The sequence below is a fragment of the Haemaphysalis longicornis genome, unplaced genomic scaffold (genome assembly GCF_048455015.1).
Source record: "Haemaphysalis longicornis isolate Haplotype H1 unplaced genomic scaffold, Haemaphysalis longicornis Haplotype H1 scaffold_10, whole genome shotgun sequence".
NCBI lineage: Eukaryota > Metazoa > Arthropoda > Arachnida > Ixodida > Ixodidae > Haemaphysalis > Haemaphysalis longicornis.
Genome location: NW_027526204.1, coordinates 19,546,114 through 19,568,772, shown reverse-complemented (window position 1 = coordinate 19,568,772; position 22,659 = coordinate 19,546,114). Strand labels below are relative to the sequence as shown.

The window sequence follows — 22,659 nt, the reverse complement described above, 5'->3', positions numbered from 1 at the left end:
CGCGTGCAACCACCGTTGTCATCTTCCCGTAAGGGAACCCTGAGTACCAGACCCCCACTGCGCATGCCTGACCAGGTACTGCTGATGATGATTGTGGCAGGATGCCCCTAGGGATTGGCCAACCAAATAATCCATCACGAGATAGCTTCGCGTTCAGCCACCGAAGTTATCTACCCGTAGGGGAACCCTGAGTAGTATGCGAGGCATTCCTCCTCTCCTGTCTGACGCTCCTCTCCTCTCAGGTAGTCCTCCTCTCCTCTCCTCTCCAATGCTCCCCTCCTCTCCGGGATTGCGCAACTAATGGCAACACCTGCGGCTCCGCGCGCGATAATGCGAAGCAGCTTAGGGTTACAGACGCGACGGTAGCCGCTGCATACTCCGCTGGGGGCGTCACTGTAGCGCCGCGGTATAAATGAAGCGCGCACGCGATCCGCTACCCTCATTCTCCTCCCGCAACGCCAGGATCGAACTGAAAACTAATGGGAACTTGAGTCTACCCCATGGCTGCTTCGCATTCTACTCAGGGTTCCCCTAAGGGAAGATGGTAAATTTTTCTTTTTGTTTCTTCAGGGTGCCGCCGTCTTGTTTGAAGAGTGGATAAAGAAGTACGGGAAAGTTGTCGGGTAAGTTTACTATCTCTAGCTCACCTGCGTGCTCTTCGCTGCAAACTCAAACGGAACTAGTAACGGTAGCATAATTTTTTTTCCATTTTCCCTAGCGCTACAGAAATAAGACTTTGCTCTTTCCCCAGGGGATGCACATGACCGAAGCAGCTGTAATTCATTGCTACCAAATAACGACGGTCACAGTAAATAAAGCGGTAACCACATGCACGCGCCTGCGCGCTAGATTTTACGCGCTCGCGGGTTCACGCGGTACCTCGCACCGGCCGGAGACGGCGCGCCTGGCGAAGGTCGTCGCGTTCTCGAAGATCTGGCTTTGCCAGGTATTTCGCGAGCTTTCCTGCGCGCCTCCCGGCCGGCACCAATCAGAGCCGCCGCTCGACGCGCTTGCGTTTCCCGGGCCGGGCGAGCTGCAGCGGCCCCGGCAGCCGATCGCGGAGGCCGTGGGCGGTCGCGGGTGAATCCGCCGGTGGCCGCAGCCGACAACGTCGCTGCTTCAAAGTTCCCGTCCCGTCGTTGAAATAAATCGGCGTAATTGCTTCGTTAGCCGCAAAGGTTTATTGGGTGTATGCGCTTCCTCCGTGACAAACCAGCAAAATACACCATCAGCGAGTAACAACGCACGCGAACAAACTTCGTCGCCCATCAGCCGGAGGCAAAGATGGCTTTCCGCCGTCGTGTGCTCCTCGCGACGCGGCGATGCTGTTGCGTTTTAGTCCGAAGCTGGCGCTAAAGGTAGTGTTGCTCTGCTGTAAGACGAAAAGCCGACGTTTGTGTGTGTTACGATGACGGTGTAACAGAGTTGGGAGCTGTACAGTTGGGCTATATCGACAAGGCGGTCTCGTCAAGCGCGGGGCGGAGCATGCTCACGCGCCTCCGGCGCCTCCGTGGGGCTGCGTGCCCTCGTCCTCGTCAAGCGCTTGGGCGCGTAGACACGAGAACGCTTGTGGAATGGAGCGCGCGGGCGCGTGCGTGTGGTTACCGCTTAACGACGGTCGGTCACAGTAATGTACACTGGACAGCATACACGCAACTGTAGACACATTCATGGATAACGTCAATCATTATCGACATACTCCGCTGTGTGGTTGTTTAGGTTGGACTGATGAGGCGCCTTTAAATCACCGCAGTCATCGCGCCGTCGTAACTAAAACTCGGAAGGAGGACAACCAAGAACTTTTTCCGCGTTTGATTGCAAAATCATTCATGTGCAATCGAACACGTGAGACGCTTTCGTCTTCTCAGGCATTCTCGGAAGGTTCTGTCCGCTTGCGGCTTGATACAATTTCCTTCGCGATCCACTACCGCTTTGCCCTTTCGAATGACTTGGATCTGTGGTTTACGCGTTGCGGAACTGGTCATTCCCTTAAACTGTAGACAAATATAGCGTAAAGTGATGGACATCAGGAAAGGCAAGCAGACGGAACGGGCGCTGTTCTTTTTATCTTTGTTGTCATGGTTTTCCGTTGTCCAAGACTCCTCTCCCTCTGTTTTTTTTTTTCGTTATGCCATGAAGAACTTGCTAAGCAAAGCGCTTAGCTCATTCACTTTTCACAAAGGTTCAAACCAGACGCATGCCATGGACTATCCTGTAATATCGAGCGCCTCGCGCTTAAAATACACGTGCAGCCCCGAAATTTTGATGTGATGACATCAACGGGCAGGAACACCAAACGTAATGCACTCATAAGCAAGTCGTGCAACGTTTCACACTGGAAGCGGACATAATGACCTCCTTACGGACGTTTGGAGTTATTGCAAATTTTATAAAGCTCATTAGCACGGGCAGCCAGGCCCATAAAGACCATAAGCTTTCAGGTAACATGAACAAATTTCAGACAACAAATTTCCATGCCCTTTAGGCGCGGTTCACGAGATAAGCAACCCTAGTTCAACTGTTTTATTGGCCACAACTTGAGTCGAAGCTTGCGCACTCCTGCGGCAGCCGGCAATATTTTTCGGGTCTTCGCAACAAACCGGAACAGCGCTCCCTTGAGCAGTACAAAATGTCAGCACTTCATTATGGAGGACCCGATTCTATACGTTGAGTCACACAGATGTGACAACAAAATATGGCTTTCGGGGCACTTTTCAAAGTCTTGGAGGGAGGCATTCTTCCCTCCAATACTTTAGTAGTAGTAGTAGTAGTAATTGTAGTAGTAGTAGTAGTAATATAGTAGTAGTAGTAGCAGTAGTAGTAGTAGTAGTAGTCATAGTGGTGGCTTTTCTGAAGGACGGGTAGGACTCAACCTCTCCTCTCAGTTATCGGCTGATTGCCTTTTCAAGCTGCCCGTGGAAGCTCCTCGAGAAGATAATAAACAGGGGACTTGTGTACTTTCTTGAGTACAACGGTCTTCTCGAGGGCTCTCAGACAGGCTTCAGGGCGGGGCGATCTACAAATAATCAACTAGTAGAGCTAGAATCCTACATTAAAGATGCCTACCTACATAAGCAATATTGCATGACGGTGTTCTTTGATATTGAAAAGGCAAGATACTAAATGGCGCTATGACATCTTTAGACACCTCAAATCCTTTGGAATATCGGGTAACATGAAATCTAAGGTTCGACAAAATCTCGTCTGGTCGGGTAGAACGTTCATACTTAAAAACTTGCGGTCACCGACCAAAGGCTTATTAAAAGCGTAAAAAAGGGACGTTTGGGCTTCCGTACGAAAGTCTTGTTCACTGAGCAAATAAGCTCGAAACAAGAAGCTTTTTAAGTGGGCCGAACTAATCGCCCCAGGCATCTTGCATACGTCGGAGAGAGATTGCCGGCATTGTGGTTCATAGTTTCTCCGGTCGTTTGTATAATCAGGGACTCGAGATATCGCCGTGACAGCCATTTCTTCTCTTTGGCGATAACTGATGCGGCTTCCCAGTCTCTTTTGTGAGTCGTGGCTTCCACGTGTTCCGCTAGCGCGTTCGAAGGTATCTTCTTGTTTCTGACGTCGTTCTTATGCTCGCGCAATCGTCTTTCAAAGTTGCCGCTCTCACCAATGTATCAGTAATCGCACTCTGCGCACGGAACTCTGTATACTACACCAGGAAACTTCTCTTTGTTGATCCTGTCTTTGACGGCCACCAGCTGGTGCCTCAGCTTGCGCGCAGGGACATGAGCGACGTGAACATCGTAGCAGCGCAACACACGGGCCAAAGATTCGCTCACACCAGGCACGTACGGGATGGCTGCTCGGGCTCGGCAAGGAGGTCCAACGGGTTCTCAAGGGCGTGATGACCGTCGTAGAACATAGTCCACGACGTGGTAACCACAACGGCCGAGTTCTCGGCGCACTTGGCGTAGATCAGCAGCCCCATCTTTCGGCCGTAAGCAGTATTTTTTTTGCGCGTTGGGTGAGGGAAGCCACGACAGAACGTTTGTGACAGGCCGGGTGAACGGAATTAAAATGGAGATACCGTCCTGTGTGGGTTTCTTTTCTGTAAACTTTGAACCCAAGGGAATCCCCCCCATGTTCAACACGAACATCCAAGAAAGGCAGACGGCCTGCAGCCTCCTCCTCGACAGTGAATTGTACTGCTTCTTCCATTCCGTTCAAATGTTCTGTAAAGGCACCTAATGTGTCCCTTTTAATAATGCAAAAGCAATCATCCACGTACCGTACGAAGACCTTGGGACGTGGTTCGAACGAGGCCAGTGCTCGAGTTTCTAGTGCTTCCATGGTCAGGTTGGCGGTTGTTACCGAAATAGACGCACCCATGGCTGTGCCTTGAACCTGCTTGTAGATTGCCCCCCGAAAAAGGAAATACCTGTTCTCCAGGCAAAACTGCAGCAGTCTTAAAAGGTCGGATGCTTCGATAGGGGTTGTTTCACCCAGCCCGTCGTCATGTTTTAGCGCAGAACGGCAAACCTGCACCGCCACGTCCACCGGAATGCTTGTGAACAGCGACTTAACATCAAAGGATACCATGATTTCATCTTCGTCCACCGTTATGTCACGCACCTTTTCAATAAAATCCGAGCAGTTGCGTATGAACGTAGAGCCCTTTCCAACGAGCGGTGCAAGAACTTTGTGCAAATAGCCGGACAGGCGGAATAAGGGCGAACGTGTGAAATCTACTATCGGTCGCATCGGGACGTGTGGCTTGTGTATTATTGGAAGACCATATAAAGCAGGTGCCGAGCCGTTGTGACAGAGGAGCTTAAAGTACAACGACTTTTGTTGCGGGGGAACCGTTCGAAATACGTCTTTTGGGGGACTTTTTGCTTTTATTACGAAAGCGGCCCTGTGCAGCGGAGCTTTTCTTACCAGAATTTGCTCTTATTTCAGTGACCCGCCAACAAATTTCCGGCGTATCGTTTAACTCAAAACTCCGCTTATTTCGTAATTTTCACCAGATTTTACGACCTAAAGTTAACGAGGGATTATTATATATAAACTTGTGTAGTAGCGCTGTTGGTTTCGCTTTATACATATCTGTCCTGTCTGCTATTACTTTATGCAGACTTGTCCCGCAGTTTATGCACAGTAACTACCAAAGCCAATAGTTCTACGTAGCACAATGAACAGTGAACCATGGCACCGCAGTTGGACATAATTCGTTTACCATGGCTTTTCGAGATCGTAAAAACGGCGGTAAACTCTGTACGCCTGGATTGTTCGTCCACCACATCGGTAGGGGCAATCCCTCTGTTCCAAACCACGAGTGGATAGCACTTCGGTTACCTCATTTTGGGGCCCCAAAAGTCTGAGCGTGGGTTTGTAATAAGCAGCCTTTAATTCGGACACCAGAGTGCCGAGTAACGCTCATAAAAATGTGTGCAACAATTGATTGCTTTTCCGCACTAATGGTTTGTTTCTTCCTAAAAAATTCCAAGAACCAGTGCGTCAGGGGTGCCTGGCGTGCATGATGTGCGGTGCATTCCATTGTTTTACCGACAAGCAATGAACGTAATAAGTATGAGCGCTAACATACTTAAAGTCCGTCAATATCAGGAACTAAAAATATTATGCCGTTTTTGCAATAACATTTAAAACGCTCTATTGTTTTTTGTTCTTTTCGGTGGCACAATTCGCTCCGCGTTGCGCTGCAGCAAAAAATTGCGGCACAGGATAGAAAGCTCACAGTGAGTGCGCACGTTCTTGGAAATCATGCGCAGGTTCTACAACGGGGCACGCCCTTTCCTGCTAATCAACGACTTGAAAATCTTGAAGAAAGTGGAAATCGAGGACTTCCAAACTTTTTCTACACGAGGGGTGAGTACTCACTTGTAATTCGGCCAGTCTACATACATCTGCCTTAGGTACAAATACGTTGCACGAATGAAATGTCACGAAACACGAACTGGCTGTAAAAACTAAATACAAACGATTACCGCAAAGTTGCAACTGCCTGTCCTTTTTTGAACGTATGCCGGAATGCAAGCAATACAAAATATTTAAGAAATTGGAGTGGGCGTAGCAAAACAAATTGAAAAAAAAACGCACAACAGAAAGACCGAATAAATAGGTATACAAATTAGGCGGACTACCCCACTTCTGCAGAATTCTTTGGTGCACACGCTTGTCCAAAGGCCGGAATGGGCTTTTCAAGAATGACATTTTGCACTTTCCTTACTATAATAAAGGATAGATGAGGCATACAGCCCATTTGGCATAAACTTCTCTGTATATCTCCAATGTGCGTCGTGCTGTTTTCAGGAATAAATTGCTAGCATCGCACAATACGATACCCTCCACGACCACTTAGCAAAGCGCTGCAGCGTCCCAGAGCCCGTTGTCAGGGCACGCGTGCAGTGGTTCTCTCTGAACACAGCGCTAAGGCGCCTGCTTGTCTGGCTTACGTAGGTCTTGCAGCAGGATACAGGAATAGCGAAAAAACTACGCCAAGGGAGCACGCCACAAATTTAGTTTGATCTCTTGTTTCTCATTCAAGTATCCTCGAATTACATCGAGAACAAACAAGAGCATTCTAGTTAAGGGACCGCAGGTCGTAACACTCAATATGAAATAACATACCTCGTGCGCCTTACAAAAAAGAGGGGGAAACACGTGCTTTGCTTCGAACATAGATGTTGCTCGCCAGTCGGGCAGGGCCAGACGCTGGCAGTAGAACACACGAGGCATTTTAGCGGCAATATTGTTGGAGGGCAAGATCTATTTTAGTGCGGAGCACTTTGGCACCAGGCGCAGGGATTTGGCAGCGGCGAAGGCAAAAGGCGATTTCTGCGTAACTGAGTCAGCGAACGAGACACCCCAGGCAGAAAGAAAACGGAAGAGCAGCATTAGGCGAAAGTGTGAGGGGGGGGGGGGCGGATCGCGCTGCAAAAGCGTCCTGTCCGGCGCGTCGCCACCGTTAAAAATGTCTCACTGCCTCCCCCTCACGCTTGGTTTGGTTTGTGGTTTTTGCGAAATATGCGCCTCTCCAGGAGGTCGAATCGCAGCCAATCGAGACTTTGTTCACGATAGCCGAACTCACGCCGGCTTTGGAACAAATCATTTTTCATAGTGCACCAGGGAAAGACGGCGTAATGTGGACGATGCTTCGAAACCTTCTCGCGAGAAGATAAATGAAATATGGATCCCCGGACATGTGCGGGCATCTTTAAAACACGCTCTAATGACTCCAATTTCTGAACCAGGGATACACCCGCCAGATATGGCCAATCTTCAAACTATCTCACTTGCGTCTACCCTCTATCGGATAATAGAACGAATGGCAGTGCCCAGACTGAATTACCGTCATCGAGGAGGAAGCCGAGTAATTCCACCCGTGTCAAATTGGGTTGCGGCGCGACCTGGGCACGCATGATTGCTTGTTTCGCCTCTGGCGTATTCTACGGAAAACAAATAACAAGCTTCCGCACGTCTTGGTTGCGTTGGATGTCCGCAAAGCATATGTTACAGTTACTCACGCAGCTGTTCTTGGGGCGCTGGCGGGCGCCTAGCCGGGCAACAGATTGAACAATTTTGTCCGGAATTTTTTGGCCAACCGTACTTTTGAGATTCACTCTGGCGGCCGCGACCCTGCAATTTGACAACTGTTCAGCAGTTCAGCAGAGGCCATCTTATCTCCTACTGTTTTCAATTTGGCTATAACAGAGCTTGTGCGTGGTGTTGCAGGTGTCGCTAGCGTCCATGCCACGGCATTATCCGATGATGTCACCATATGAATCGAAGCTACGGATCATTCCTCAACAGAACATGCTGTGCATAGTCTGCCACCAGCTCTTGACACGTTCACCAGTGTCCTCGCCGCTACAGGAAAGGAGGTTTCCTTGACCAAAACAAACTGTATCATCATTAGGGGTAGGCTTGAAGAGCAGGCTCTAGTTGCTCTCACCATAATGCCTCAAACATTTCAATGCGTTCCCAACGGTTGATCAGAGTGTTGGGCATTCCAGTCCACGACTTCGGAGGAGCTTCATAATGGCTTCGACAGTTGAAAGTGCAATGGACTTCTCTGCTGAGCTTAATCCGAAAGATTTGTAATGCCTTCGGTGGAGCATCCGAAATCATCACCCACCGACTACTTCGAGCCATCCTGGTGAGCAAAGCTTGCTACGGGCTCCTCTGCTTCCGTCTCACAAAACGGGAGATGACACAGCTCGAGACGCTTTAGAAAGAAGTCGTTCGCGTCATCACGGGGCTTCCCAGACGCGCGAAAGTCACTGAGCTCTACCCCTATGCTGGGATTCCTAGTCATTAAAAAAGTCCTTGCAGGGTGCCGAGGAGTCCACAATCGCCATGAACTCACACCGCAACGGCGTCGATTACTGACCGCTGATGGCACCATTCCACCGCCGGACACGCCACTTCTACAGAAGCACATCCCGTCATGGGAGAACACGCTTGTTACGACGCAACAACCTGCACCCTCTAAAACGCAGCGTCGGAGGAACGCATCGCAGCAGATCTCCCTGGTTCTAGCCGGTGCTACTTCTCGGCGCAGTAGAATTCTTGAGATTTCTGTGAATGCGTCTGGCGGTTCCACTCTTGTATAGCGGCCGTGGCCGCAGTGTCCAACCCCGATGACCACAAGAGCATTAGACGCATCTCGCTGGACGCTGACCCCGATCTTACGGAACTGGAGCCTTCTGCTATAAAGGAAGGGCTTCACCTTGCACGCCACTTTGTCACCGATCACTTAGAACGGCGTTGCGACCAAGTGCAAATATTGAATGAGTGTACTGAGGCACTCAAGTGCCTCATTGGTTCACCGAGCCGAAATAGCACCGCCACGCTGCCAGGCAGACATGCGAGGCACTGAAGGCTGACTCTGGGGTACTGGTAACTGTACGCTGTAACTGTACCATACATCACCGACACACGCAACAGATACACAGAAGTCGCCTTGGCTAGATTACGGAGAGGGCACACGCACGCGACGCACTCGCACCTGCTCACTGGATCTGCACGACCTCTGTGCAGCAGGTGTGGAGAGGCCCTGTTCGTGATCCACATCCTCATACAATAAAAGGGACTAGAAACAACACGACACTCACACTTCGCACAACTATACAGACAACACATTCCGCTACACCCATCGTGCCTGTTATAGGAGGACCCCATAATTTTAGGATTTTGAGCGATGTCCAGTTTTTACACCTCATTACTTACCTTGCATGCTGACACCGTGGTCCTTTACACCAGTCGTCTACATTGTCTTTTATTTCACTTCACATATATTGTTAGCTACATGTTTTGCGTTTCCTTTACACCAGTCATCTACATTGTCTTTTATTTCACTTCACATATATTGTTAGCTACATGTTTTGCGTTTCCTTTACACCAGTCATCTACATTGTCTTTTATGTCATTTCACATATATTTTTAGCCAAATGTTTTGTGTTTCCTATCACTTTTTTCTTATAAAAAAAAGTCCCCCCACCTCCCCGAAGGGGATCGTGCGGAAATGCGAATGCATTGGGTGCACCGATGAGTGCGCTGCGGCAAGCAGTAACGGAGAGAGGCGTGCGCTCCACTGCATTTATATACATTTTCCGAGCGCAGCGAGCGGAGAGAGGGTACGCGGAGAGGAGAGAGAGACCCGCGCAACACGCCCGCCCCGCGCGCGAGCTCTCTTTCCCGCCGAGCTCCGCGATGCGAGCGCCCTCACACGCCCGAGCGCGCTCCTCCTCTCCACTCACTCCGCTACTCCGCCCGAGCTCCGCGATGCGAGCGCCCTCACACACCGGAGCGCGCTCCTCCACTCCCCTTGCCCTCCGCTACTCCCGCCCGAGCTACCACCTGCTCCGGTTGCTAGGCGCACCACAGCTGTTGCTAGGGGCGAGGAGGAGCGCGGAGAGATAACACCTGCGGGCGCACGCCGACGGAGCACGACAACCCCCGACTAAGAAATGCATTCGCATTTAAAAACTTTTCATTGGCGCTCTTTGCCCTTAGTCGGTCTTGCGCCATAAAACTCCCAACTTTCGCCTTCATCATCATCATCATAATATCGCGGAAAGCGACGAAGAAAAGGAATCACGTAGCCGGTCACCTGAACCCTGGGGCTGAACACGAGCCGTGCCCGTGGGAGACACCTCCTTATTATCATCAACACATACATTAGACACCTCGGTGTTGCGCCGTCTTCGAAGCGACGCCTTGTAGAGGGCGTTATTCTCTTACACTGTCCCCATGCGTCACCGCCGAAGAGTGCCCTACCCCTAAAACTTTCGCCGGCCGCTTCTCCTCAGTTTGTGGCTAATCCGAAACCACGTGACGTTTGCGCGAGAGGTTCGAACACGATTTGCAACAACATGCTCCGCGGCAGCGAAGCGGTGTAAGTTAACAGAAGAGTAACGAATGCCGCCGTGCGTTCACTGTTCATGCAATCACTTCCTGCGACGCAGCAGTTGTGCGCCGTGACCGAAAAGACTGCAGTTCGTACTATGCTCAAATCTCGAATTAGGGAGTGTCGTTTGTCGGTGCATTTTTTTGTTTTTTTAACGGTGGCCTATAACACCCCTTAAGACATTTCTGGCAACGCCACTGGTTATAAGAGCTCAAAAAACCACTCCTGCATCGCTGTTCGATTCTCTCTTGTATACCTAATAGAACGTCGAGTGTATTTGCACAATAAATCGAAAATAATGATTAGCCCAAAACCTAAATACAAGGCACAAAGTGGCGTGCAACAGGAAGAACAGCGCTAGAATCACAACTTATCTATTTGGGATTTAATGATGCTTATTAAATGACTTCAAAATATATGTAATACACAAAAACTAAAATTATTGCGCATTTAAGCCGTGCTCTGTTGAGAAAATTACGCCCACCTTCCCTCGCGGGAACCCTGGTGTGATGAAACGCCTCTCATTGGGGTTCCATTGGCGTTTTCCATCGTATTGATTACGCTTATAGCAGGGATTTTCACGCGAAGGAGAGGTGGGCAGACGACCGTCGACTGAGACCGCCGGAGCGTGGCATGCCGCTTTATATTCACAGCGCCCGAAGGAGAGGAGAGCGCGGGGAGAGAGAGTACTGCACATGCGCAGCGCGCACAGAGTCGATCGCAGCGCCGCCCACCGGCGCCTAGCAACGGAGTGAGAGCGCGCTGCGCCAACCTGCAGCTGTTTGGGAGAGAGCGTTCGCTATCGGAGAGAGGAGAGGAGGAGAGGCGCAGCTGTGCGGACTACGCCGGACAGACGCAAGGACAGAGGGGCGAGCATGAGATGCGTTGCATCTAACAAATTAGTTGTAAATGGAGTGCTCTCATGTCCGTTTGTCGCCCTTTCCTGCGTCGCGTTTATTGCGCTGATTATAATGATGAGTTTTCACCAACTCGCCCACCTCACAGGCTTCTTGAACGTGTATAATAAAGGCCGGCCATTTTTTCCCGTCCCCATTTAGCTTGTTGTTTGGCTCCAACTCCCTAAAAGCACCTGTCAGATTTTGCCACTACAGGTTGCCAAGGAAACCCTCTTGATGGAAAATGCGCCCAATAGATATGCAGCATTTTCTGTGTACAGTGATAACAGCACTCTTTTGACCTGCCAGAACAAACATGTTATAATGACTTTCTTCAGAAACTCTGAGTGGCCCGAGGAGAAAGAAGCATAGGTTACTCTCCTGTCGTGTTGTAGGACAAGTACGCGCGAAATTCGCCAAGCTGCATGTGTACGTTTAAACGCTAGAGCGTATACCGTTTCCGAAGACGTGAACTGTAAGCCTTTGTCCCCACTTTTGAAAAGTTCAAAAGTCTCTTAGTGCTCAGAATTCACATGTTTGTGCTACGGCGGGAACACATTCTACTTCAGCACGTGTAACAAGCGTCTCAATAGGCAACACCTACTTATACTTGTCGGTTTGGTTTGTGCTGCGCTTTGGGAGGTACAGACAAGAAGCACCAGATGCGATTGAGAACCCTGTAGAAATCCCATCTTCCTGCCTGCAAAAGCACTCCGAAATCATGACTAAAACGCCGCGTGAAGAAGCGAAATACGAAAACTTCTAGTCAACGCCACGATAATGTCACTGTAAGCCGGCGAAAGTGTGGGTCCATCCGCCAAGCCAGACGCTGCAGGAGTAACCGAATAACGAATGCTAGACGCAAGGCCTAGAAAATGCAGCTCGGTATGCCTCAGGTAGCGTGGTCGCCACGTCCGCCATCCGCCGGACTTTGTAACTCTCAATAACGATTGCCACCTAGGTCTAAGGTTTAGTAGCAAAGACTCTTGCATGCTGTTAAACGGCGTAATCAGTACACGGCGTGTAATCTCTGAATGGTTTTATTTCCCTTGGCTTTACTGACCATCCATTTCAATACGAAAGGATGGCTTCTAAATTTTTTCCATTTTATGTTTCCCAAGAAACATATTATTGAAAGAAACGTACGGCAACAAACCATTAGATACAAAACAATGAGTTCTCAAATATGTCCAATAGGAAAACGCTGAGTGCAACAAGGATGACCTGCGGTCCAGTGGAATGCTGTCTGGTTGATAGATTTTAAATATGGCGCAACATTCTACTACATAAAAAAACTGGCACCATTGCACACTAGCCATTTCTCTAGGGGTTTATTACCAGATTCGCGCCCCGTAACTTATACTGCAAGGAATGAAAATATTACTCGTAGTTACAAATAGGTGGGTTAGTGCATTTATAATAATAAAAACTGTTGTTCTCCCAATTGAATCTTGTGTTTTCAATGTATGCTTCTTTGAATTGTTCAAAAAGCTCTCCAGCGACTGTTCTGCGTATTAGCTTATTACAGAGCCATTCACATACGTATACATGCGATGTGCTTCCGTCATATCCGGCAAATGCGTACTCCCTTACACACACCATGTTTAAGGCTATAAATGACTGTTGTGCCTAACGTGTGGAAAATGACCATCACAACTTAAGTAGTGGTGCTTTATCAATCACGTTGACGTATCATTCACTGAAAGCACACCGAAAAAGTGTGAATTCTTTGTGTGCTTCAATTCTAGCTAGAAGGAATGCCTGACATTCTGACGCGTTATTTTGTGCAGCATGGTCATTTGGTCACGTACTCACTGCCTAAAATAACACGGTAACCAGAACTCTCCACGCTCCCTACGCCGTTTCCTGCCATAGTCCGCAACATTTGCAAATACAATGTACCTGATGCCCTCAATAGAATGCCGATAAGTTTTTTTTCTTTTTAGGCTGTAGTTGGCGTCGGCTACTTGCCGCATTTGGAAAGCAAGATGTTGACTAGTGCTACAGGAAGTCACTGGAAAGACATGAGAGCCATGCTCAGTCCAGCATTTAGCCCCAACAAGCTTTCGCAGGTGAGCAGAGCGGTGAACTTTAAGGAGAAAGCCTCAGACCTTCATGTGCCATAGAACACCTGAGGTGCAAAAAGTAGTTGTGAGGTACACAGAATTGTCTTGTCTCAAAAAGTTTACCTTGTGCAATTTGATGAGCCCGAGGCTCGCAGCGTGCACCAGGAATGAGAAGTAGAAGTGGGGGAAAATGATCCGGGAGGGCTTTTATGAAGGATGACTCAGCGACGCCAAAGAAAGAAAAAAGACGCAAAAGAAAGAAAGAAAGAAAGACGCAAAAGAAGCAGCGACGCCAAAGAAAGGTGGCACGCTGTTACACGGGCAATACGAGCCATCTTAGTAGTGAAGACCTGCGCCAGTGGTGGCAATTAAAACCACCTGGGGGTGACCAAACAGCGTTACAAGCTTCGCAGGCTGCTTGCTGTCCAGAAGACTGGTCAATATCTCACAAGCGCGGCCACAGTGTTCAACAGAAAGTTCAACAGCATGTTAACTAAACGTCCAACCATGATTTCGCCTTTGCAGTCTTCTTTCAAAGTTTCACGCAACACCTAAATATTAACTTAACGTGAGAGTGTTTCAAGTCTCACTTTAAATACGCGCTGCACGTATTATGAAGTCGGTCAGTGAAGGGCGCGGAAGAAGGGAAAATGAATATGCTGGTTTTATAGCGAACCTGTCTGTGGCTAGAATGCTGGGATTTAGTGCGTTTGAACTTGGTCCAGCTGGTTCTCGATAATATGGCGAAAAACAGCGACTGTTAAACGGGCACAAAGACGAGTTCACAAACACGCGCGCTATTTGTGAACTGCCTTCGTTTTCCTTCTTTAAGCGACGTTTTTCACATTGTAAGCAATGGCGCCGTCACGGAACAGTGCAACGAAGGGAAGCCAGCTAACAAAGACTAAGCGTGCAGCGATAAAGCCTAGGGCCGTCAGAATTTGATATAAAACACCTGTATTGTACCGGAGAAACGTATTGAGAGCATCGCATTGATGTTCAGAAGTGAAGCCGGCTTTAAAGCAATTGGTGTAGGCTTGGTCAGCAGATAACTTGATAGAAAGTACAAGCATTATATTGAACATTTGCCTAGATCAGAAGATAATCGTAGCATGAGTCGCTGGGCGAATTCGGTAGCCCTGGTGACAGGGTGGTTTGCACGCCTGGGTCCGGGATACGCATTGCCTCCTCTCACTGCTCCCCGGAAGGGATTGGTTAAACGTTATATTCCATACTAAGTGCAATAGATTGGCTAGAGACCCGCATCATGTGCAAGAACGGGTTGGTTATACTGACGGGTGAATGTGTGTAAGCCTTGCGTGGTTTGGGAAGGAGTTTGTTTGCCGGATGTGCCAGGAGTAACCTTTCACAAACACCTCCGGTGTTCGCTTATTTGCCGGTGTTTGCCGCCAAGGCACCTCCGGTGGGCTTGCTCGTTAGTAATGTTTTTCGGTTTTTCTGCGCCCGTAAGCTAGACCTGGAGGGATAGGCGCCCATGTGTTATCTCATTGTAAGGCAGCAGTCTGTCCCTCGGAGATCTGGCTACGTGGTTCGGATATATGCTAGTTTCCACACGGATAGTGAGGCCTCGAGCCATTTGGCGAGCTGCCTCTTTTTCACCAAGGCCACAGTGGGTCGGTGTGCAGACCAGCTCAATGGAGAACGCAGAAAAATATCGGCTAAAACTTGAGCGCTGCTGTGGAGATTATTCTGGCAGCGAAATTTCGAATTGAACTTTTAGATTCTCAGGTGACTGCCGTTTGGGTGGGTTGGAGTGAAAGTGCTAAGTGCCACCTTTTCCGCAGTCTCAGGACTGAGGGTATTGGCAGTTGAAGAATTTAAAGGGGATCCTCCGGCGTTTACTGCGAAAATCTCGAATGCCTTGTTGTGTCTATATTCAGCTGCATGAACATACAAGACGTTGGGCTCCCTTACAAATTTTGTCAGGAGAGCTCCAGCTCCCTTCCTTTCGCTCTACGTGGTGTATGCTACGCATCTTTCGCGGAATAGGCCTAATTATTAGGTTTTCGTGCATGCCATGCGGTATCAGGAGTTTGCCTGTTTGTTGAGCAGGACGTTTGATTCCGTCGTTATGCAGGGTGTGTACTCCTGTAGCGGTTTTGGGTAATCGGCCACGTTGATTTAATTAGAGGAATTCGATAAGCTATTCTGCTAGAAGGCATTCGACACACCATTTATGCAGAACATCACCCTATGTACAGCCGGCGGCACAGACGCAGGCATCGAGAGAAGGCTGCAGCAGGCAATCTCGGCCATCGAAGACCGGTTGGACCGAACGGATCTGCACTGTTCGCCATCCAAATCAGAGCTCCTGGTATACTCGCCTCGCAAGGTTGGTCAGCTGCGTCTGCCCCCAAAATAGTGCGATCGCCTCGAGCTGATCACAAAGACAGGCAAGCGAATCCCCGAAGTGCTGGAGATCAGGGTGCTGGGCATGCTTATCAACGGCAATGGCAATAAGAAGAACCTGATCAAGAAACTCGCGACCAAAACGGCAAGCACCCTGCGTCTGCTCCAGCGCATATCGACCAAAAGGACGGGCATGCGCGAAGAGGGGCTCGCGAGACTGGTGCAGTCTTTCGCAATCAGCCACGTGGCATACACGGTGGCGTACCACAAGTGGACGCACACTGACAAGGCCAAGATAGACATTATGATCCGAAGAATGTTTAAACGGGCACTAGGTATGAACGAATCAACAAACACCGAACGACTGCTGCAACTGGGTGTCCACAACACGGTGGATGAGCTCATCGAGGCCCAGCTAGAAGCACAACAAAAATTCCCCCGCACCTCCCCGAGGGGGATTGTGAGGATGCAGAAATGCATTGCTTCGTTATAGAGAAGCGTCTTTGAGACCGAGTTGAGCGCAACCGCCAACTGCAGAGGATCGTTCACGTCAGAGTCATCGGGAATCGTTTCGACCTCGCCGTCAGCATCATCGACGTCGTCTTCCTGCGGTTTCTCTCGTTCGCCGCCGTCATCGAAGTGATCGAGCCGACTCCAATCGACCCGTACGTTGATGGCGCGATACAGCGGGGTGTGTTCCAGGTGCTTGAGCCAAGCCAGGATGATGCTGCGCTTCACCAACCCGCGCTTGTACGTTGCCGGACTCATCAGCCTCCGCTTGATGTGAACGTCGAACGCAACGACCTCGGGTACCATGCGAGAAAGGCACCGCACAACCTTCGATACGTCGATGGGCATGTTCACCGCCTGTCTCTTGATTCCAAACTGCCCGTTGCCTCGAGTCAGCCGCCTGATGCTCATGAAGGGGAGTCGAGGCGCGATGAGCCGCTCTTCGACCGGGTTTAGATCGGGAAGATGCGCCGGCCGAGGAGGATAACGGTAGCCAAAACTCACGCAGCCCTCCTCTTCGCAGCATTGTCTTCTTCTCCTTCTTCTTCTTCAGCGGTTCCCCTACGGAAAGATGACGATGGTGGTTGAACGCGAAGCTATCTCATGATGGATTGTTTGGTTGGCCAATTCCTAGAGGCATCATGCCACAATCATCATCAGACGCGCTGCGGACGCCGGCCAACGGACGCAAGACAACCCCTGGCTCTAATGCATTTCTGCATAAAAACGACTGGCAGAGGCCAAGACGGGCAGAGCCATCCTCAATACCCTGGGCTACGGCTACCAGATCACGGGGAGACAACTCCAAGACCTAGACGAAAAGGTGCGGGAGAACGTGCGGGTGAGTCCCATTCCGAAGAGCATGCACCCAGAACGCAATCAAGAATTAAGACGCGCAAGGGCAAAATACATAATCGAGAAGCGCAGTAACGACCCGCGCACACGGTACACCGATGCGGCAGACTACGGCCAAGGCAGGTATGCGATGGTAACCATAAACGCGAGAATGGGAAGGGTGGCCAAGTCAGCTAGCGCTAAGTACGAAAATACCACCGAGGCAGAAGACATCGCCAAAGCCCTGTGGCGATCTCTTGTGGAACCGGGTTCTTGTTGATTTGTAATGTAATGTCAAGGAGGCGCTGTTTTCTTCGTTTGAAGTTTTCAAGGTTTATTGAAAAAATATAGCTTGTACAATAAAATACAATAATTGATACATACAGAAAGAGGTCCCACAGTGAACCACTGTTGGGGGGACCTCCTGTAACAGCGTTATATGGTACAAAAATTCCCAGAGGTATAGCAGCATTCGATTGCGGTAGTGCAATAAAAATTATAGAATATAAAGCGAAAACATGGTACAGAAAGATAAAGCATGGTACCGGGTTGGTTGTGCGAGTTGTTCAGGCGACGTACAACGATTACTTCGCAAATACAACTCACTGATGGGTTAAGTGCCATGATCTCAATAGCGGTCAAAGAAAAAGCTTCTTAATCTACAGGTAAAAGAACTTAAGGGACGAGACAATTGAATATCAATGGGAATAATGTTCTAAAATGCAATGCCTGAAAACAGAACTGTTTGTTTGCCGTAATTGGTGCGTGCTTTTGGAAGGTTATGATCCTAAGAAAATCTGGTAATGTTAGAGTTTGTGAGGTGATGATGGGGAAAGCCATCAATGACGATTACATGCGAGCGCAGGCGATAGCTCAGTCGTCCTAACTTGATTAGCACTAAGCATCTGAGTGGAGGGATATTCAAACCGTTGTAAATAAAATATGTAGGTGCCGTGTATGTGGTGGAGCTGGTTATGCAAATAGCTTGGTTTTGTATGTGTTCAATCCCAGATAGATGCGCCTGTTAAGTGTTTCCCCATGATGAAATGCAATATGAAATGTGGCAGTAAGAAATGCAATATGAATTGTTGAGGGGGTATTGGTAGGAGTTCAGATTTCTTTGGAAAACATAATAATACTGCCTTGTGTGTTTCCTTTATTGCCACCTGTGAAGCCTTTGGTAACGTTTCTTATATGTTACCTGTAATATTTATGCCTGTGATATTACGAACGTTCCCTTTGGCAACGCATGCAACGATATCCGCTGCATAGAGACTGAATTTCAGGTAAGGTAGGAGTTTATCTTTGTGAGGATATTAAGTATTGCCAGGTTAAATAGGAGCGAAAAGAGCACTGCCACTGGCGGTGTTCCCTCGTCTTAATGCGAAATAGTGTTCGAGATGGCGCTTCCTATGTTAAGTGTGGCAGTGTGATTTGTAAGAATGTTTCTGATGTAGTTGTATGTGCGAGTGCCTGCGTTGATTGATTGTAGCCCTTTTGTAATGGCAGCGTGGGGGACAATGTCAAAAGCCTTGACTAGATCTAGCGCCACGATTGTCGCTGTGTCTTGGCTATACGAAGTAGTTTTAATGTCGTAAGATAGCTGGAGCAGAATATTTTTCGTAGACAGCCCTGCCCTGAATGCTATCATTGTGCGTTTTAGCTGATGTGTATCTTCTAAGTGCTTTGTCAGTCTTGCTAGGATATTTTTATTGGCTTTCCGAGGAGAAAGAAAGAGAAAAGCTTTAATGCAAGCTGGAGAGGTCACCCCAATAATGGTAGGGCTTGCTAGTCCAGAGGGTCGGAGGTGTACCACGCGAGATGCGGAAGCAGCAGCCAATGGATGAGCAAAGCATGGAGAAACGTGTCGAAGGCCAGTATGGAGCAATTCTTGCGAACGGAGAGTGGACGCTCAAAAGCACCTTGCCTCACATAAGGTTCCTATCACAGAGGCGCATTTTCGAAGGCCCAGGCATATCCGCAGTGCTCGAGCTTGCAAGCCTTCCGGAACCTTCAGGTTTTTTTGGACACAGCAACATAAGGTAAAAGAGATTGGTCTTAGGTGTTCAATATTTAATGGTTTGACCAGTTTCAGAATTAACAACTTTTGCGTGTGTCCGTGCCCGAGGCATCCTTCCTTTCCAACCTTGGTTGAAAGCTTCGTCATATTAGTAATCGACTCATATGCTACATCCTTCAACATCTTGGTTATTTGGTCTCTGCAAGGGGCCGACTGTGAGCGAAGTTTAAGTATTACCCCATACTCTGCATCGGTTATTTCCCAGTCTCTTACCAGATTTGGTTGCCCGCTTGTTACAACTCATGGGAATCTCGTAGACAACTCTCATGGTGCATTCTGGACCCTGTTGGGCAGTAACGAACAACGTGGGGTCCACATGGCTGAACACTGCAAAAAGATGCGTTCTACAACGTACAAACTGCACTCCGCTCTTCAGACAGGCTACGTTTTTAATATCGGTAAGAGATAAGCAAGAAAGAGAGATTAAGGTAGTGTACTTCATTTATAAGGTGGGAAACAAGTGCATCGGTACATCGTCGGTCGCATTATACCACACAGAACTCGAGTTCTTAGATGGACACGTGTAGGTTTGTACATTTTGTTGGTGTAGTAGTAGTAAAGTCCTTTATTGGGATGGGACGGCCGGTTGGCCAGAGGGGGGAAATGGGAATAGCAGGGAGGGAGGATTAACACTACTTGAATCTTCAAGGGCCGTAGAGTATCTAATTGTCCATTGAGGATCTAATTGTCCAGTTTCAGGGACCAAATGGGTTGTAGGCCCCGGCTCACACTACTCGAGCCAGACCGCTCTCAAGGGAAAAAGTGCCTAGCGCGGCAAGGAATTGGGGGTCATGGTATGGGGGATTAGCTGGTGAAGAACCATTTGGGAGTGCATTTTCGATAATATATCGATGGTCTGAAAATGCAGTGCAGTGCCAGATTAAATGGTTCAGGTCCGCGATAGAAGTCGCTGAACAGTGCGGACAACGTGAGGGTAGTGACGTCCCAGGGTGAATCCATTTGTATATTATGTGAGGAGTGACAGCAGCGTTCGCAAGAGTCTTATTAATGAAAATTTCGGCTGGGCGTGGTAGGGAAGGGACGCCGTGTAGGTAGCCAAGCGAGTGCTTGATGCTAGGCGGCATCGGCGCACGTGGCGAGCGTGGTCCAGCTGCAGGCGAAAGGAGGTGGGCGAGACAGCAGCAGGGGATTGGTCATCCAGCGGAGGAGTTACGAGAAGGCTCTCCCTAGCCGCAGAGTGCGCGGTCTGGTTGCCATGTCCCTGCATCATGTGTCCCGGTATCCATGCCAGGCGAGTTTTAGTGCCATTCTGAGCGAGTATGTTGACCATAGCTTGAATCTGGTGGACAGTAGGATGGTCAGAGAAAGCCTTGTTGAACTCGTCAATAGCATTTTTGGAGTCACTGAGAATACGAATGCGGGCGGGTAGTGGAGCAGAGACGTTGTATGCAAGATGGTCCAGGGAATGGAGAATGGCACGTAGTTCGGCTTCAGTGGGAGACGGATAAAGTATATGCTTCGTAATGGAACCATCAAATTCGGGTCGTGCTGGACAATGCCACGCGAGGCCCATTCGGTGGTGGTCCAGGCTGGCATCAGTAAAGATGTCAGTTTCATCTGGGAGCTTCGCCCCCAGGATGCGCCAAAGGGCTTTTTGTCGAGGACACCTCCTTGCTTTGGGAATGCCAGGTCGCTGATGTGGCGATGTCAGAAGTGGCCTTTCCCAGGGGGCAGGCGGTGCCGTACTCAGCGGTGGTGGCAACATGGTTCGAGCATCCCACGCTGCGAGCGCCGCTCCCTGACCCGTAAGAGATCGACGTTGTTCGTGTTGGAGGGCAGCTTCAGAAAGCAGAGCTTCCACAGGAGGCAGAGGAGCGGCCTTTTCGAGGGCATCTATACGGGTATGTCGCGGCAAACCAGTTATTGTTCGGAGCGTGGCCCTGTGTAGTACTCCTAATTGCTTCTTGTGACTGTTTGAGAGGGTATATACAGGGGCGCCGTAGAGAAGGCGGCCTAGAGCCACTGCTCGTGCTAGAGTAATGCAAGCCGCTTGTTGGGCCCCTCCGTACTTATTTGACATTCTAGAGATTATATGAAGCATTGGCTTCCAGGTACATCGAAGTTGCTTTATCCAGCACTGTGCGCTGTTGTGACTGGCCAATGGGATACCCAACAGTCTAATTTTGCCGCACATAGACCTAATTGGTGTGTCAGACAGATAGATGGTGTGGTGCATATCAGGAGGTATGTTATGCCGCCCGTGCACCACCAAAAACTCTGTTTTTTCAGGAGCCAAGTCTAGCCCTAACGTTGGAAGGTTCAACGTGAGGCTGTGAGCTGCGGCCTGCAACTCAGTGATCATGTCTTCAGTTGATGTGTAGTCTGCAGCTTCGGTCCATACAGTAAGATCATCAGCATAGATCGCGAAGCGTGCAGCAGAATCCTTTTCTAGTTGCCGTGCTACACGGGCCATTGCCAAATTGAAAAGCGCAGGTCCAAGGATAGAGCCTTGAGGCACGCCCCTGTCCAGGTAATAGGTCTTGGGGCTCCATCCCGGGTGCGTGGCGCTCAAACGTATGGGGCGGTTGTCTAGAAAGGACCGGATCCAGTTTTGGGCTCGCTGGCTTGGGAATGCTTGTGCCAATTCTGTAAGGATTGCCGTTTGGCTCACGCGATCAAACGCTTTACGCATGTCAATGGCAAGGACATAGTCGGGGTTGCCTGCTGTGGAAGTGCGATTGATCACTCGTCGCAGCAACCATAAACAGTCGTGGGTACCCAGGTGTGGTCGGAAGCCAGTTTATGATGGGTGGAGCCATGGCCGGACGTATTCCATGTAGTGTTTCATGCGATTATTTATGAGACGCTCTATGAGTTTGCAGATTGCTGGTGTCAAGGAAATGGGCCGAAGGTTAGTCATGTTGGAGGGGTCTTTGTTAGGCTTTGGAATGGGATGGACGAGCGTGAGCTTGAGGATGTCCGGAACGGTCCCTGCAGCCCAAAGGTCATTGATAACGTCCAGAAGCACTAGGTGGGTAGCTTCATCCAGGTTGCAAAGGTGCTGCCAAGTGAGCCCATCATGGCCCGGCGCCGAACGTGGTTTGCCTTGGTGGAGGGCAGCCTGGAGCTCCGCAAACGTGAAGGGGAGATCTAGCTCCTCAACAGGCTCCGATACTGGTATGTTGGGTAGAGGGGGATGAGGAGTGAGGGAAGCGTGGGGAAAAACGTAGTTATGAGCTGCTGTTCCACAGCTTCAGGGGTGTCCTTTAGAGTGAGTGTGGAGAACAGCGTAGACTTATGCTTGCGCTTGCCGGACATCCCACGGTACACCTGCCATAACTTGGAGAGGCCGCGTTCCTTGCCGAGTCTTGCGCAGAGGCTGTGCCATTGTTCGTTGGCGAGCGAGCGTTGGTATTCCCTAATTAGCTTGTATTGTTTTCTCATCTTGAGGAGATCACGGTGACGTTTCCCGCTAGCAAGGTACCGGGTGGTAAGAGTTTTAGCTCTCTTCCACAGGTTCGCCATGTGGGCGTCCATAGCCGGGGTTTTGTCGTCACAGTC

The 22,659-nt window shown here is 49.5% G+C and overlaps 1 protein-coding gene across 1 annotated transcript in view; it reads left to right on the top strand.

Annotated features, from left to right (window-relative positions):
- LOC144157638 (lithocholate 6-beta-hydroxylase-like) overlaps positions 1 to 22,659 on the top strand; it is a 121,484-nt gene that overhangs the window by 9,039 nt on the left and 89,786 nt on the right. The window contains exons 3-5 of the mRNA XM_077688461.1: positions 571 to 623; positions 5,742 to 5,838; positions 13,224 to 13,349. Of these exons, the coding sequence (XP_077544587.1) occupies positions 571 to 623; positions 5,742 to 5,838; positions 13,224 to 13,349 (276 nt within the window). The remainder of the gene's footprint in view (positions 1 to 570; positions 624 to 5,741; positions 5,839 to 13,223; positions 13,350 to 22,659) is intronic.